The following is an 18,515-nucleotide window of genomic DNA, read 5'->3' on the forward strand; positions in this document are numbered from 1 at the left end:
TTTTCTTTTTTTTTTTTTTTCTTTGCATGTAGTGGGAGACGAATCATGACATCTCTAAACCCGCACTGGGTTCTTGTATAAGTCAGAAGAGCTTTCTGTGTCTCGGCGATTCCCTGGACGTGGCTTACAGTGAACATTCACCGCACCCCACCCAAACCTTGAGAAGCAAGATGAGGTTTTCCTTTGTCATCCTCTTCGTTTACTTCCGCCTTAGCCTCATGTAAGGAGTTGACAAAAGATAAAAGAGTAAAAAGACCAAAACTTGTTTAACTTGGAAACACACTGAAGCTTTGCTTTAGTCCTTTTTTCCTGGCAGATTCCCCCCTTGAAGAATGTGAAGAACCTAATTGTTGGGCCTCAGATGCTGCCATGGCTCCAGGATGGGGACGGGACCCTGCAGGGCAGGCAGGGAGCATAAGCGACTGAGGAGTTGGGAATGAGTGTAGGAGGGCAGGATGCCACAGACAGAAGAGGAAAGAAGATCCCCAAGTGCCCGTTTGAAGGTGATGCTACAGGGACAAGATGACTCTGGTTGGAATGCAACCTCCACTCATGGTACAGTGACGGTGACTACGGAGACGTGTCTGTGATGGCCAGGGTCTACCTCCAGGCAGAACAAAAAGTCACATTTGCTGAATGCAAAGTAAGCATCAATGCCCTTCCTAAAGAGGCCCTCCGAGAGGCAGGGTGGCCTAGAGGTTAAGAGCTAGGACCCTGGAGCCAAGCTGCCAAGGCAGGAGTTGCAGCTTCTCTGCCCACCAGCTGTGCACACTTGGCCCAGCTGCTTAGCCTCTGTCCTGGTTTCCCTTCCCATCAGGTGGGTAACAGTGGTACCTGCCTCGGGGGCTCTCCTGGAAATTAAATACTTTAATGCAGTAAAGCACTTAGAATAGCTCCCCGTAAGTGCTCACTCCAGGCTAACTATTATTATCAGAGTTGGCAAAATCCAAAAATTTACATCAGTGTTCAGTGAGTGAAGGCCCAGCCGGCCGAGGGGGTCCTTTTGCAGGAGGGCTGAAGCAGACACTAGGTCGCTTTCTCCAAATCCGTTCACCTCTGCCCCTTCTCCTTTCTGACAATACCCTCCCTCCATTAGTCAATTTGTTCAGATATCTACCCTCTGGTGGCCACATGCTGCAGGGGAGGGAGCCCAGCCACCACACCAGGGAGTAATCAGGCCTGGTCCAGGCCACTGGTTTGGATGGGGACATGACCCTGGGCTGTGAGTCCGTGGGGAGAAGTTTTCCCATGTTAATTATAACGAGTCACACAGGAAGAAACAGCACGCCGGAAAAATGTGACGTCACAGTATCTGGTGTCAAGCCCGGAAGGGCGGCCCCTCCTGGTGACGGGAGGAGTCACGAGTTAGCCAAGCCTGGACCTGTGCTCCCCTCCTGACCTCTTAGATGAGATGCGAATTCCTTGTTGTCTCAGCCAGTTCACAGTTTTCTGTTTCTCGTGGGGTAGGACAACCTACCACCTCGGTGGCTGAGGGGGTGCCACTACCGCAGGAAAGTTTCAGGAGCGCCGACAGAGAGAACCAGCCTCACTGACGGGGAGGAAGGGACTAATACTTATTGAGCACTGACTGAATGCAATGGCATCACTTACGTTATTCTCATTCACTCTCGTAACCACCCTGAGACGTTAAGTGCTGCCTCTGCTTCAGAGCTGGGAACGCAGCGCAGTGAGAGTCTGGCCCAAGGCCCCGTGGGAGGCTGCAGAGGCAGGATTCTGGGCCAGACGTGCCCGATTCCCACTAACTCCCTCTGCCTCCCTGGAGACTACGAGGGCAAGGAATCTGAAGACCAGAGGACTCGGAGCGGTCATGGACATGCCCCATTGCAGGCACAGAGGGGGAGCCAGAGAGGCCAGCCATACTCATGACCCAAGGAAAAGCGAGGCCAAGCTGGGGAGGGCAAGTGGGGCGTGGGAGACTCAAAGCACCTGCTCCCTGGGACCCGAGTGGAGACTAAATGAGGAACTGGGACAAGCTGGAGCCCAAAGATGACACCCTGAGGACCACCTGGGTGCACAGAGCTTCCTCTTCCCTCAGATACAGGGCCCCATGGATCAGACAGCCACCTCTTCACATGAAGCCACGGATCCCCATCACCAAAGGATGGAGAGACGGGACCTGGGGATTGTCCAACCTGCCCTTCCCTGATGGAGAAAAGGAGACTCGGAGAGCCTGGGGTGCGTGGGTTTAAGTGCACATGAGTTAGGGAGAGGCTGAGGACCCAGCCACCAGACCAAGCTCACTGCAGAAGAAAACAGTTAGGAAACACAAGCCCTGGGGTTTGCTCAGTTTGGGGTGCCAACTACTAACTATCTAGGTTTAGGAAGGCTAGACCACACACACATTTAGTAAAGTCTGGCTCCCAAAATTCAGAGAGACATTTGCATGCATTCTTGGCTCCAATCAGCCATGTGGACTTATATTTAAAACAAAATAATTAGCATCTTTCATTTCCAAACTGTGTAGATCACTCAGCAATGACAGCGTATGTCTGAAGTGGGCCTTCTGTTAGTAACCGCTAGGTGTTCCTCTCGGTCTGCAATGCTCGACTGTGGGCCACTTGCAGGACCAGAGTAGTAGACAGAATCGTGCTCCTGCCCTGCCAGCAGCTGAGGAGTGTGTCTGGTTTGCTCTGCTTCTTTGGGGGTGGTGGGTGGGAAGGGATGGCCTTCATTTGTGTTCCTAACTATAAGTCAAAGGAAGCTGTAGTAATAACCATAATAATGACCGCTGGCCTCCTCTAAGTGTTCCCGGTGCTTCGTGCGGAGTATTTTTAAGCCGCACAACAGCACTTCGAGATGGGTGTTCTCACCCCCACTGACAGATGAAGAGGCCCCATGACCAGGAGTTGCCCAAACCACCCGGTTGGTAAATGGCAGAGCACGTCCCATGCCACGTGCCTGCCCAGGGCCAGGGCCGCAGGGGGAACTTGTGCTCCTCGGCCTCTCCATGTCACCCTTCTGTTCTCACCGGACCTTGCCCGAAAGCTGCACTAGCTTAAACTCACTCTTAGTGGGAGGGCTTCTGCGGGAAGGAGGCTGGGATAAAGGGAGGCCTGAGATGACAGGGTGGCCGGCAGTGGTGCGCCCCTGATCCTAAGCCTTATTTTCAGTAATTTACAAGCCGGGCCTGCGTCCACACCCCTTGACTCGAACTGTAATGTTGCGTCATTGATCTGTAACAGTATTTACATGGCTGGGATGGTCGTCATTCCTAGGGGAATTTCATAATTAACAGAGCTTAGGAGGAGACAAACTAAAGATGTATACCACACATAATAGCAATCCTATAACATATTTCTTACAGAATAACAAGCGGACCATAGTGGAAGAAGCAAATAATTATACCAGGGTTCCTACTAATATGAACTATAGCGAGACTAGGTTTTTAGGAGCACATAATGCTAAAAGAATGATCACACTAGGATGAATTTTCTGGTGTTAATGGCACCAGCCAGGGAAATTTAGACGAACATTCTGTGGGTTTCTGGCTATTTTTGATTTTGAAATGTATGAAAAACTCAGAAGAGTTCAGAAAGGAAAGAAAATTTATCACATTGCAAACCGACATATTGAATCAAATAAATTAAACCATGACTCTCAAACTGCTCATGTAATTGACAGGCTCAAATGCATTTTAAAAAGGGGTCCGATTCCAAGCCCCCAAAGCCAGGAACATCTCTTCCCTCCTTAGCTGTGCGGCGTGACAGCCGACCATAATCGGCAGACAGGACCGGAGCTCTATGCCCCTTTCTAAACACACGTCGTAGCTTTCGTGGCTAAATTACTCGATACTTAAGTATCTATCACTCCGAGCTTTACTGGTTATTTTTACCCTGCTGCTTGTGATTGGCGTTTACTGCTGAAAAGCAGTCGTTTTCTCTTCCTAAACAAAACACTGCTTCAATCGTAGACAAAAACAGAAAGGGCAGCCCTACTAATAATGATCTAAAGTTAATACAAAAGGAATTAACATTCCAGCACTTCTGCTGGTGCCATGCATCAAGAAATGCCATCCGAGGCCAGCGGAGCGGTCTGCACACAGGCTTTCACGGGACATCTATTCAGTCAGGCGACTGACAAGAGGACGCGGGTGAGCAGACGCAGCTCGCTTCACATCACCGCCCTCTGCTAGCGACTACTTTTGACGGTGGGTGGGGGAAAGAACTTCGAAAGATCTCTGTTACCTTTTCTCCCACTTGGACTTCAAGTTCTTTTAATGTCCGACAGCAATTCGTTTCATCCTCACCTCCCCTTAAAGATAAGGAGGAAACACTGTTTGTTAAAATGTTGTAACCAAATAAATGTTTACAGAGGACATGCAGAGACCAAAATCATACGGATTCCTAAATTATAGATTTTTAAATGCAAGATATTCCTTCTGCACAACCAGCTGCCAGAAGCGTGAACTTGGGCCAGTTACTTGGCGCCTTGCACGCCTCGGTCCCCTCACCTGACTCCTCTAGGGTAGGGTGGGAGTCTCGTGTGACCCTCACAGCACCTCCATGGGCTTAGGGGCCATCCTCACCCCACTTTACAGAGGAGACTGGGGAAGCCCAAGGTCACTGTGCAGAGGTTGCGGTGCCGGGTTCAGACCCAGGTGCTCTGGCTTCGCAGCCCACCCCCAGCCCTCTGCTGCTGCAGTGTTCTGCCCCCCGGGAGCCCCCCGTTCACTCCGCGGGGCTCTCGTACCCACACCGTAAAGGACTTAGGATGGGTGCACATCTGTACCACCCCTTGGCTCTGCCTGCTTTTCTTAGCCACTTTTTTTCCCTTTTGTTTTTTTATTTTTGGTTTTTGGTTTTTGGTGGGGAGCAGGGGAAGTAGTTAGGTTTACTTGTTTATTTATTTTATTGGAAGTACTGGGGATTGAACCCAAGATCTGTGCATGCTAGGCACGCACTCTACCACTGAGCTATACCCTCCCCCATTTCCATCTGCTTTTATTAACTATTTTTGATTTTGTATTATCTGTGTATCTATTAACGGCTTCGAAGCCCCTCTTTGGAACAAACTGTAGGGCTAGGGTCAGGGTAGAGGGTGACAGAGGACACTTTACAGTATTCATCCAGCGCCTCCTACACCAGGTTGAGCAGGACACCGTTCCTAATCTTGAAAAAGCTTAATGTTAGTGACAGTGACAGACAGGAAACAAGCAATCAAATAAGTAATGTGAGCTGAAATAATAATGACTACTGTGAGGACAATAAAGGCAGGCAGGGATGGACCAGAGACTGGGGGAGATGGGCCGACGCTTCTGGGGGGGCAGACAACAGTCATGTGAACAGAGACCCCCAAGCCGAGGAGCCAGGAGCCCTCAGGAGCCATCAGGAGCTGTCTACTCGGAGGAAAAGCTCTCCAGGCAAAGAAGGGAACACGCAGCAGCATGAAGCCCAGAGCGGGCAGGAGCCTGGCACACCCCAGGGCTGCTACTTTGGGGCCGAGGGGACCAGGGCCCTCCAAGCAGGGCCAAGGAACGTGGGGTGAGTTCAGAGATGGAGGCAGACACAGCCCCGTGGTGCTGGGGACCGTGATAAGGAAACTGGACTTCATGCTGGGGTAGGGGAACCGTCGGAGCGCTTCACACAGACAATAACTTCATTTCACACAGGAGGAAACTGAGGCTCAGAGAGGTTAAGTGCCCCGGCCGAGTTAAAGAGGAAACCAGGAATCCAGCCTTAGGATCCTATGTTAAATGTAATGTATTTAATATTATTTTAATTATATATTGAATAGATACAAAACACTATTTGCAACATATGTTTAAGGAATGAAAGTCAGACATGCCTGTGTACCTACCATCCACTGGGGAAGTGGAGACGTCCCTCCCTGCCCGGGAGGCCAGGAGGCCACCCTCCCAAGCCCAGCCTCCTGGCTCCCTCCTCCGCACTCGGCCAGGGCTTCCTCTGGAAAGTCTGCACCCCAACCTCCATCTCAGTGTCTGCTTCCGGGGAGCTCCGGCTATCGCCTGATGTTAACTTGGTGACACCAGCTTTCTCTAGATGAGTATTTATTTGAATGGTATGTCTTCTTAAATCCTTTCACGTTTAACCTTTCTATAAACTTAACATTTAGGTTTTTCTTTTAGTGGATTTTATTGTTTGCTAGCTTTGTCTTTTAAGAGGTTTCTTTATTCTATTGACTGATTTGTTCCGGATTTCTACCTGTCCTCCGCTGCTTCTTGCCTTCTTTTGGGTTGATTCCATCTTTATCATTCCATTTTTGTACCTCTGTACGTCTGGGAGTTATACACGCATTTTTAAGCTTGCAGTAATTGCTCTGGACATTACAACCAGCATATTTTTCAGTCTCAAGTTAATCCAAACTTTCATCTTCCTACTGGACAGTGTAACAACTCTAGATTTTTAACTCCAGTCCCTCCTCTCAATTTATATATTACTACTATCATGTGCTCTAATTCTATTTTTGGATTCCAGAAGCCATCATTATTTCCTACAGTCACGAGTGTTCCCTGTGGTCAGCAGGGATTCACATTAACTACACAGCTTCACTTGGAATTCCTTCCTGCATTATCTCAAACCTTCCATCTGGGATCATTTTCCTTCTACCTAAAGTACATGTTTAGAATTACTTGTCCTGGGTTTGGGGGCCAAATCCACTTTTGTTTCAATAAATGTCTTTATTTCAGTATTAACAATATTGAAAGATATTTTCTTCAGGTATACGATTCTAGGATTGCAGTGATTTTTCTTCCAGCACATCGTAGTCATTAATCCGCCCTCACCTGGCTTCCAGCGTGACTACTCAGAAGTCACTTCTGTGCAGATGTTGCCCTTTGGCAGCTTTTAAGATCTCTTGGCCTCTTGGTCTCTGGTTCTGCCCTCACCTCTGTTTTTAATCTTGTTTGAGATTTGACTTCTTGAATCCATGGAATAGTACCTTTCTTCAGTTCTGGAAAATCCTCAGCCACTGTTCCTCTGGCTCTTAGCCCACAGCATCCCTCGTTACTCCAGAGCTTATAGACCTTACAGGGCTTCGAGGCTCCATCACACCGTCTGTCTGTGTGCTGCATCCTGCCTAATGTTTCCTGCCCGATCTTCCAGTTCACTCATTCCTTTAGCTATGTCTAATCTGTTTATTCAATTCATTGAGTTTTAAATTGTTATTATGAAGTATAACCTCTATGCAGAAAAGTACATACAGCACATTTGCAGAGTTTAATTACAATTAAGGCAAACACCTGTTTAACAATTACTCAAATCAAGGCGTAAAGCCAAACACAAAGAGCCCCACATCTGCCCTCCTCCAATCATACTTCCTCTCCTCCTGGTAGTAACCTCTATCCTAGCTCTTCTGATAGCATTTACTTTTATTTTATTACAATTTTACCACCTAGATATGTATCCCTAAACAATATAGGATTCAGTGGGTCTGTTTTTGAACTTCACATATGAACAGAAGCATTCGTTTGTCTCTTCCTCTTTCACTCAATATTACATCCATGTCAGGTTGCTGCCTGTAGACCGTCATTTGTTGGTTGTCATTGCTGTTTTTCCATCCACTTATTCAATAAATATATATTAAGCACCAACTATGTGCCAAATGGTGTCCTAGGGGTTTGGCATTCATCAATAAATGAAACTGATCAAGTTGCCTGCCTTCACGGCGCTCACATTCTAGATTAAGAAAATCACACTTCTGTGTTAACTTCATGGGTGTGAGCAGAGTGACCTACAGCCTTATCTGGGGAGAAGCACTGCAGACGGTGGCAACCACCTGTCAAAGGCCCTAAGACAGGAGCAACAAGAAGGCCATTGGCTTTGGGACACAGTGAGCAAAGAGGAAAGTAGCAGTGCGCCTGTTGGGGGGTGGGGACAGCCAGGTCAGAGGGCCCTGCAGACCCCAGGAGGATCACTTTCCTTCTGCCTTTAGCACAACTTTTAGAATTTCCTTTAGTCAAGATCTGCAGGAGTGAACTACCTCAGTTTTTGTCTGAAATGTCTCTGTTTTTTTAAATGTTTCTCACTGACTTTCATCATGTCTTTAATCTTCAGAAATTCAAACAAGCTGTCCAAACTGGACTGACCTACAGAGGCACACAGATTCAAGGCGCAGAACGCTCCTTTTCTTTTGTTTGAACGTCTTAACTCTTTTCTGGAGTTCCTTTAGCTGCTTGTTTCTTTGCGGCAATCTCCCCCTCCAAATCCCGCTTCTCTTGGCCAAAAGCCTTGTTTCCTCCTTTCTTCTCTGCCTCCCCAGCCTACCTGCCTCAAGTTAACGTCACACCTGCTCTGTTGACGAACACTCTGCTGCTGTGATTTGCTTTATCCACTTGAATTTGTGGTACCTGTTCCAGCAAAAGAATTTTGCAATATATGGTCTTGTGAATGAATTTAGCTTCAGCGTAATTCTCAGGTTCTTCAGTAAGCTCTTCAGAATAGTGAACCTTATCGCGTGGTGCTCAGAAAGCTTCCCAAAGCTTCTCCTGACCTCTGTTCTGATTGCTGTGTGCCTGGAAGGTTGTGCTTGTCCTTCAAGGCAGGCAGCACTGTGCTGAGAGCCACACAGACCTATCAAAGCAGGAGACACTTTCGGCCCATAAGCAGGAATTCCCCGCACATCCATCAGAAGCAAATCTCAAAGGTTCGATTTTCTCATTTTAAGTAGAATAATTCCTTGGATATTTCTCAAGGGTTACTGATGATACTAACATTATTATAGATGACGTGAGGGCCTCCATGGTAGATAAATAGCCCACAATAGTCCTTCCAGCTCTCATACCCTCAGAGGCATAGACTTTTTGGTATCATTCTAGGTCTTAAATGTCTTTTGACACAAAACGTCCTCTTTAATCTTCATGTTAGCTCCAACCTTAATCAACCACCATCAGACATTCAGGAACTTCCTTATGTCAGACAGTTCTGGAAAGGCTGAGATGGCCAGGGCAGAACAGATGGCACACATTTCCTGGGTTGTGTTCACTCTATGCTGTCAAGGGTATTAAGTTTTGGCTGATACAAAATGTGACCTCTCAAACCATATTTCCAGACGGGAAGGGCTGTGACCAGAATAGTAAGTCCCACTGTCACGAATTCAGGGAATTTGAACTACAACTCTGTCAGTGTCCTAGGATTGAGTCCAGGTCTAATAAGCAGATAATGCAGTGCAAAGGTGGCCTCATTTAATACAAATCAGTGTGAAGAAAGTCTACAAGATCTAAGTCAAAGGTAACCTCGAACACCATAGGCAAGAGTGCCAGAAGTATCTTCCTTTTGCAAATACTCTGGTATCAGTGGACGGGCAGATACAAGGGCAAGAGGAGGAGAGGCTCCCAGGGGTTCCCACAGTAAAAGCTCTCACTCTATTCTTACAAAAATAGTATAGAATTCTAGGATGGCAAATATTATAGTTGAGCACACCGAGGAGCTTTTCCCACAATCTCATACCTTTGATTGTCACTGTTGAGACATTCGTGTCAGTCCAACTGTCACTCCTCTGAAGTCAATTCTGTTTTTCATCTCACTGCCTCTAGTATTTTCTCTTTGATTTTGATGTTCTGCAGGCTCACTGTGATACATGTGACACATCTAGACAGGCATTCCTTTTTATTTATCTGGCTTGAGATTCTCAGCCATTATCTCTTCACATACAGAGTCTGTCCTACTCTTTCTCTTAGGTATCTGGAAATCCAATAGGACGTATCACGAGGCCCCCTCTTCCCACCCTCCATGCGCTTAGCTACCTCTGACCTCCATGTTTCGCACCTCTCCGCCTTCCTGTGCTGCATTCTGGATAATAGTTTCAGATCTATTTTCTACTCCACAAATGCTCTCTTCAGCTGTGTTTAATCCACTACTTTCACCCATCCACTGAATTTTATTCTACAATAATCGTATCCTTCAGTGCCAGAAGTTCTATATTGTACGTCTTTAAATCTTTATTTTTATTGCCTCTTGTTTCCTATTCATATATTGAATCCATCCGTTCATTTCTTTAAAGACTGTAAAACACTGGTTTTAGATTCTGTATCTCATGGTTGCAGTATTCCAGGTGTTTGGAGATCTGATTCTACTGGGTGTTATTGTTATTTGCTTGCAGGCCTCGTTCTGTTTCCTCATGGTTTTCAAGATTGTTTTTTATGACATATTACCTCTGGACATCCTGGACAAGGGCTACGTTGTAGATGAATTCCTCTACAGAGGGCACACCCAGTCCAAGAGCAGTTTTAAGTAAGTTCCTAGCCTGAGACTTTTCAGACCACATGGGTAGCATTATTTTAGGCACAGATTTTCATGAAAATGAACTTGTGATTACAATTTTTCCCCTATTCACCCAATGCCAGTGTTGAAACAGGTAGGTTTCCTTGTGCCCTCTGTGATGTGAGTTTATATTTGTAAATTATCCTTGCAAGAGAGTATAGGGGTCCCAACAGTATGTGCCCTGGTCTTCTATTAGGTTCCAATACCTTGGGCAGATCTTGTCAGCCTTGTCTCTTGTCCCCTTCACTCCAAATAGCCAACAAAACTGAAACACAACTTCATCAAGATTTGGCCAATACCCTCAGGGAAAAAGCTGGCTTTATAGAAAGCTTACTTCTCTGGATTCCAATTTTTACTGCATGTATAGCCTCTGAGAATTACTTTTTTGCCAGCTCACTAATGTATTAAAATATTTTACCTTTTATCCACCATTTTAGTTGTTTTCAATGGAAGTGTTGTTCATGGAGATAGCCTGCCATAGTACTAAGAAGAGATGTCTTTATGCACTATAATGCATGGCCAACAATAAAGGGAATTTAACTTCATGAGTAAGTCAGAAATCTTTCAGACTAAGAAATCTTTCTGACTTCAGAATAAGTCAGAAAATTTTAGTTTAAATATTTAGCCTTTTATGTTTAAGGAAGTAAGTTATCATACTTTTCATTATTAGACCGAGGTATCACAATTAAACACAAACAAAAAGGAACTCTCCTGCTTTCAGTTTTTCCAACTGTTTAGCTTTTTTCAACAAAGAATATTCAAATTAGGTTACTGTCCATCCAACAAACTTACCCCACAAATGGGGATGGTTTTAGGTCAAGGATATGGATATGCAGCCTATATAATGACCAGTCACTCTTTCGAATGAACCTGGAAGTTATCTTGTCCACCAAATATGGAGCATCAACTGATCAGAGCACAAAGAAGCCCCAGATCATGGAGCGGCTAATACTCTGTCATTCTTGTGTGAGCTGCTGCACTAATTCTTTTCTTTTCTTTTTTTCATTGTAGTAAAAAAACACATGACATAAAAGTTACCATCTTAAGCATTTTTAAGCATACAGTTCAGTAACGTTAAGTACATTCACACTGCTGTGCACCAGATAGCTAGGACTGGCTCATCTTACACAACTGAACCTCCACACCCACTGAACAACTCCCCATCTCCCCCGCCCCACTGCTGCACTAATTCTCACACCTAAGCTGCATCCACGACGGATTCAATCATAAAAGCTATAATACCAAAACTTGCTAACATTTTGGGACCAATTTAATTTTTATAATCATTTACATAATGCCTGAAAAAAATGGTGCTTATTCACTTAGAGTTAGATAATCTGGGTCAATAATTTGTTTACTAAAACAGTATTTCCTAAATCACATATTAGAATCAAAGAACTTTACAGCTGAGAGAGACATTAAGGTTCAGACTTGAACACTCGTTTTGCAAACAAAGCAAATGAGCCCCACGCTCATGTTACAGCTATTAAATAAAAAGGAGCTCCTACCAAGTTCTTTCTAAAAATGTTTCATCTATTTCTAGCTACCAAAATATAATCGCTTTCCAAAGAAATACACTTAAAATGTATATAAGAAACACATTTTAAATTTGGCATCTTAATATTTTTACTTCAGTGAAAATTCCTTATTTCCAAATCTGAAATACACTGCATATGAAATATGTTAATCTGGTTTTAATTTGCTATGTTTCCATTCTTAATACAGTATTATTTCTCTTGTCTGAAATATACCCTATACAGATGTTAGAATCTTCTCTAAGTAAATTTTAGACTGAGGATTAACTCCATTAAATTCTATGTGGACAAAGCTGTTCCCTCACATCTCCCATACGTATCTGCTGACATGATCAGCTCTCATGACCTCATGTCCTAACTCTTACCATTCCAAATTTCACATTTTCATACGAGGAAAAAAACTTACCTCTTTATAACATTTATATTCAGGTCAATTCCACCGAACCTGGACAGGAATTCAAGGTACGGAACGGCGCCAGAGCTGGTGAGGGGGATCTACACGCAAACGAGAAGAATGACAGCCGGTCAGAGACTCTGGATCTGGGCAGTGGCCAGCACAAGCAGGCTCACGACGCGGGGGTGGGCATTCCAGTGACACTTCCAGTGTTTAACCCAGGGCTCTGAGCTGACACGCGTCCTCAGCACAACAGGCACAAACAGCGTGAATGCCAGAACGCTCATCTCTGCTCTGCTAAAAGTCATCTCATCTCTGCTCAGCTAAAAGTCAACAAGTAGTCTACCAAATTATCTAAAATCTAGATCTATCCAAAAAATAAAGTAAAATTAGTACAAACATATTCTCATATATTTTGTATATATATATAGGTATTTTTGTATACGTGTGTGTGTGTGTGTATATATATATATACACACACACAAATATATTTCCCAAGAGTCTGAGGCCACAGCACAATTTATCCTCTGAGTGTCATGTGAACTTTCATATGCTTTTAAGGTAAAAAAAGGTCAACTTTAAGTTTAAAATTGTATAAAGGATATCATTGGGTCAAGTGGGTCAGTACGACTACAGATTAAATAAAAGCATTATTATCTCAAAGTTTAATTTACTGAAGTTGATAACTGTACGGTGATTATGTAAGGGAATAGTTCTTATTCTTAAGGAAATACACGCTGAAGTATTTAGAAGTAAAGAACCATAATACAAGCAACTTCCTGTTAGATGGGTCAGAAAAAAACATTATGTACACATTACGTATTGCATATATTGTACACACACACACACATAATGAAAGTGCACTGGAGAAGCAAATGAGATGAAACACTCACAACCAGCAAATGTGGGTAATGGTTCTATGGGTATTATCTGTATTACTCTTATTCTCACAAATTTTCTGGAGGTTTGAAATTACTTCTAAATAAAAAGTCAATTTTTTAAAAAAGTGAAAATAGCTATTTCCCAAAGAGTATCATGAAACTAAAATTAAAATAAATACATAATCAATATAAATATACTTTACTAAGCTTCATGCAAATACACAAAGTACGATTTCCCAGAGAGCTGAACGGCCCCCAACCCTATACAACCAAGTTGACTTAGCGCTTAAACTTCCAGCCTCAAAGCCTAGCACGGTTACCTCAGTCTTCCCCAAAGGACGAGTTCCTCTTTACCATTTAAAACATGCAGAACTAGGAAATGGGACCAGAGGGAGAGGGGTTCACAGGGTGGGCCTCTGAGGAGCCTTTTCCTGGAAAGGACACGCAGCGCTTCTATTTCTGATAGGGCATTTTTTAGTATATATAATTTGGGCAGACACTTCAAAGTTCCCCTAATCTTACAGAAGAAGGGCAAGACCAGGTGCAGTGTGCAGTTTCCAAGGCTGGGTACCCTCACCGTTTCGGTGGTGACAGCGCTCGCGAGGAAGGGAAGAAACTTACGCCTGCACAGCTCACACTTTATAAACGGGCACAGGCGCTGCTCTCGGTTTTAACTCATCTAACCCAAAACCACCTCCTGAGGATGCTGAAATGTTCTGCATTTCAGAGCACAGGTGTGACCTCCCTGCCTGGGGCTGCCATTAAGTCATTAAGTCACAGAAATCTGTGACTTCAGAGCCCATTACACTAACCACCCTGCTTGCAAAAAAGAGAGAGAGGAGAGAGAGAGAGAGGAGAAGAGAGGAGAGGAAGGAAGGAAGGAAGGAAGGAAGGAAGGAAGGAAGGAAGGAAGAAGAAGAAGAAGAAGCAAAGAAAGAAAGAAAAAAGAAAGAGAAAGAAAGAAAGAAGAAAGAAAGAGAAAGAAAGAAAGAAAGAAAGAAAGAAGAAGCGAAGGAAGGAAGGAAGGAAGGAAGGAAGGAAGGAAGGAAGGAAGGAGGGAAGGAAGGAGGGAGGGAGGGAGGAAAGAAAGGAGGGAGGGAGGGAGGAAAGAAGGGAAAAAAAAAGAAAAAAGTCCATCAACCTGTTGAAGCTTTCGTGGTATTCCATATTGTTACTTATGATCTAATGCAAATTCTGAGGCGGCAGACAACTTTTGCAATGACTTGTCTCCAAAACTAAGCCCTTAGAAAACCCAAGAATTTAGTCTAAAAGGAGAGATTCTGCTAAGGATTTGCCTCTCCAGTATTTGTGATTCTGGCCAAAACGTCTGAGAATCAAAGCCGCCCCCTGATGAATCACTGAAAGCAAATTCTTAGGCTGGGGCTGGGGGAGCGTGGTTTGTAAATGAACGCCAGTATGCTGACAGGTGTCTTCAAAGACTTCTCTTTCCCCAGCCCGGCACAACCACTAGGACGAGAACAGGACTTTGTTCTCCTTCTCTGGAATCTGTTCACCAATTCAACTTCTTTTAAAGTGTTATATTAATATTCAGAGACTGAGGCCACATTTTTTAAAAATTCCTATTACTGTCAGTGAAAACTAAGGTGCAGGGCAGGTCACAAGCAATGCCTCCTCATCGTTCTTGCCTTGATCCTCAGTCACCATGACACCCCGAGGTCCAAACATTCTTGATGTGGCTCTCAAAATAAAATTAAAACTTGAAAATTAAACATTGAAATGAAATTTAAAATTCACTGTAATAGGAAAATTGTTTTCTAATTTTAAAGGTGAGCTGCTTGTGAAATATTTTACCAGTTTTATACGTTTCCAGTTAGGCTTTTATTAACCATTGGAAAAGAAAGTTTGTATCACCACGCAGAATAGTCATTACAAGATCTAGAAGTCGCACATGCTGAGAAGTCCCGGGATTTGTAGGAGCAGCCCGGCCCTTCTTTCCCAGTGAACCCGGACTCCTGAAAATACACCGCATGCCAGCCTCCCTGGCTAAACATGGTCACAGGGGCTGAAGGTTCTAGAAAAACATGCTTATCATTGAAGATAGACTACCAGAACCTGCTTCTTAAAGTCTCTGAAGTTCTACAGTTCTCAGTGATTTATTTTAAAAACAGATGTAGCTTTTGAAAATGGCTACACATTTCACGTTTTGTGTACTTTCCCTCTTCCTGAAGAGCTGGTTAGCTTGGGAAGGTTGTCAAATTTTTTAATTAACATTAGATCAGGAATATAGGGAGACATTAGCAGGAAATAATATTTTAACTTTCCACTTGGTATAAAGTATCAGTGAAATCAAGTTTATGAGGAAACTGATGCAATGTTTGCGAGGACAAATGTTCTTTAAAAGCAAAAGAACATCACCACGTGACTCGGCAATTCCACTCCTAGGTACGTGCCCAAGAGAAGTGAAAACGTATGTCCACGTAAACGCTTGTACGTGAAATTTCAGAGCGGCATTGCTCACAAAAGCCAAAAAGTGGAGGCCACCCAAAGGTCCTTCAACAGATGGTGATAAAACGTGGTGTATCCATGCAATGGAATGTTATTCAGCCATTAAAAGAAGTACTTATTCATGCTTGAAAACATTATGCTTAGTGAAAGAAGCCAGAGACTAAAGGTCATCTATTGTATTATTCCATTTGTATGAATCTACTGTGACGTAACGTCCATCATCGGGATCAGGGGAAGGGGGAAGGGGGAGTGACTGCTAATGAATACAAACTCTCCTTCAGGGGCGATGAAATGTTCTGGAATCAGATAGTGGTGACGGCTGCACAACTCTGTGAATATATTAAAAACCACAAACTTGTACATTTTTAAATGGTGAATTTTATGATACATAACTTGTATTTTAATAAAGCCTTAATTTAAAATGTAGATACAATAAAGGGTGACATGTGAAAGAATCAAAATGTACTATTTGTGAAATTTTGGAAGTGAATAAAGGGGAAACATTTTTAAAGAAGCAGAAAACTCTTCATCTTTCTTTCCTTTCCCTTCTTCCCTGTCTGTTCCCCAACAATTCCATCCTAAAGTCGTTAGACGGGGCAGAGAAGAATGGTGTCCGCAACATGGGAGCCATGGAGGTCCAGACCAGTGTGTGAGCCCAAGTTGGGTGAGGAGGGCACCCACGTGGGGGAAGGGGAGTGCTGGAGACGGGAGAGGAGTCACAGGCCAGGGAGACTGATCAAAGAATTAAATATACTGAGAGTAAAAGAAGCCAAGTTTCTCGTGGTCTGAAAAGGTAGTTACGAATACGGAAGGTGAGAAAATGAGAATGAACCCTGGAGCGCTAGCTGAGAATTGGTGGTATTGTTTGAACTCATGGTTTTCAATCTATAGAGAGACTGATATAGAAATGGATGTAGATGTACATGTGTGGGTACACGTTGGGGTGGGGAATGTATCCCCTGGAGCTCTGCCCACCTGGAGGGCCTGGGGCAGTGGCATCCAGTGGCAATGAGCAGCCCTCGTGCCCAGACCCCAGATTCTGGGTACCTTTTCCCGTTAAAAGGAACCAGAGCTCTTTGGAGAAATGGATGATTCTAAAGCTGAGGCAGGGAGAGTACACGTGAGTTTGGAACGTCTTGCATCAGAAAGCAAGGAAGTGTTCGAAGAATGATGGGGACGTGTCAAAGGACCTAGAAACCAGCATGAAGAGGCTCCTGCTGGCTAACTTAGGGATAATTTAAACATCAAAATAAATAATGAAAGTAACGAATCATAACCCACTTAATAAAATAGGAAGTCTTGAGTCCCTGCAAACATAATGAGTAAATGCAAGTTTGGTGAGGAATGGCAGATATGCACAGATTCAAAGCGTCTCTCACAAAACTCCTGTTAATTACAAAGTGGATGAAGAGTACTCTACCATGAGAAAGACAGATGGAGCTGGAAGAGCCCCTCTTAATCGGCTGGCCAAAGCGAACATCGGCAGTAATGGGCAGACCGAAGTCACGCGGGCCTTACGAGCTGCAGTGAGAAGAATCCAGCAGCTCTTCTGTGACGTTCCCGGCAAAGGCGAAAGCCCGAGTCTCGGCATCTGGAAACATCCGCTCAACACTGCAAAATAACGTCTGACTCTGCAAAGTGTTAAGCGTCTTTCTGGCCCGAAGACCCAGCACACAGAACCCAAAGCAAGCACAGCCATTAAAAATGTGAGGGGGGGTCTCACAGGAGAGAGACGGGGAGGAGACCCACTGTCTGTGTCCGGGTCTCTAGCTGATGCCTGAACCACGCGTGTGCAGGTCAGACTCAACGAGTCCCAGCTAAAGACAAAAGAGCTGAGTGACTGCCCAGCAAGAGAGACCGAACCTGCAAGTTCACTTCCTGCCAAAGCAGAAGCACAGACAGTCTTGGAGGAGCACAACGGAAGCGGGGCCCCCACAGCACTGTGCCCGCAGCGCCCAGCGCCCAGCGCCGTCAATGGGCAGCCGCGCGCAGGTGACGCCCGAGCGCCTGAAGTGTGGGAGGGCAGTTGATGAACTGGCCCGGCTGTTACAGTTGACGCTAGTTAATTTAAATTCTAAAATTAATTCAGTTGTTGGAAAACTTCTAAGTTTGAACAACTGGGTGTAAGAATCTCGTAGTTCAGTTGCAGATTTTACGAAATCTAAAAATAGAGACAGTATTTCCAATGGATGTTTAGTGTCAGAATTAAGGTCTGCCATAAGTGTAAATATACACCAGGCTTTGTAGACTTAGCACACAGAAAAAAAATGTAAAATACCTTATTACCAATTTTAAACAGTGATTACATGTTGAAATGTGATCATATTTTGGATATATTTGGTTAAGTAAAAATATTACAATAAATTTCACTTATTTCTTTCTTATTTTTGTAATGTAGCTACTAGAAAATTTAAAAGTACATATATGGCCCACATTATACTTCTAATGGCTAGCATTGGTCGGGATATCACCCAACTACACTCAACAATGAAGAACCAGGGGGAGGACATAGCTCAGTGGTATGGTGTGGGCTCACCATGCACAAGGTCCTCGGTTCAATCCCCAGCACCTCCATTAAAAACAGATAAATAAACCCAATTACCTCCCCTGAAGAAAAAAAAAATTTTTTTAATGAAGAACCAGAGAAATGTTTAAGGGGAAAAAAAAAAAAATCAAAGCAGGCCAAACCTAAGATGACCCAGATGTTAGAAATATCAGATTAAGGATCTTTAAGTAGCTATTCTAAGTATGCTCAGACTTTTTAAAAAATATGCTTATAATTGAAAAAAATAAATCGAAGTAAATAAATAGAAATTACAAAAAAATAACCAAATGAAAATTCTGGAGCTGAAAAATACAATGTTGAAATTAAATGTTCACTGAAAGAGCTTCACAGCAATGGAGATAGTAAGAGCGAGCCAGGGGGCCTGAAGATGGATGGATACTCTGTACCTTGAAAATATTTAAAAACTGAACAGAGCCTCGGGGTCTGCAGGACAAC

At 44.0% G+C, this 18,515-nt stretch overlaps 1 protein-coding gene across 1 annotated transcript in view; it reads right to left on the reverse strand.

The window, feature by feature from the left end:
• Positions 1–18,515, reverse strand: part of EFCAB6 (EF-hand calcium binding domain 6) — a 207,689-nt gene that overhangs the window by 161,466 nt on the left and 27,708 nt on the right. The window contains 2 exon segments of the mRNA XM_032492388.1: positions 4,206–4,272; positions 12,180–12,268. Coding sequence (XP_032348279.1) covers positions 4,206–4,272; positions 12,180–12,268 — 156 coding nt within the window.

This window comes from Camelus ferus, chromosome 12, assembly GCF_009834535.1.
Source record: "Camelus ferus isolate YT-003-E chromosome 12, BCGSAC_Cfer_1.0, whole genome shotgun sequence".
Lineage (NCBI taxonomy): Eukaryota > Metazoa > Chordata > Mammalia > Artiodactyla > Camelidae > Camelus > Camelus ferus.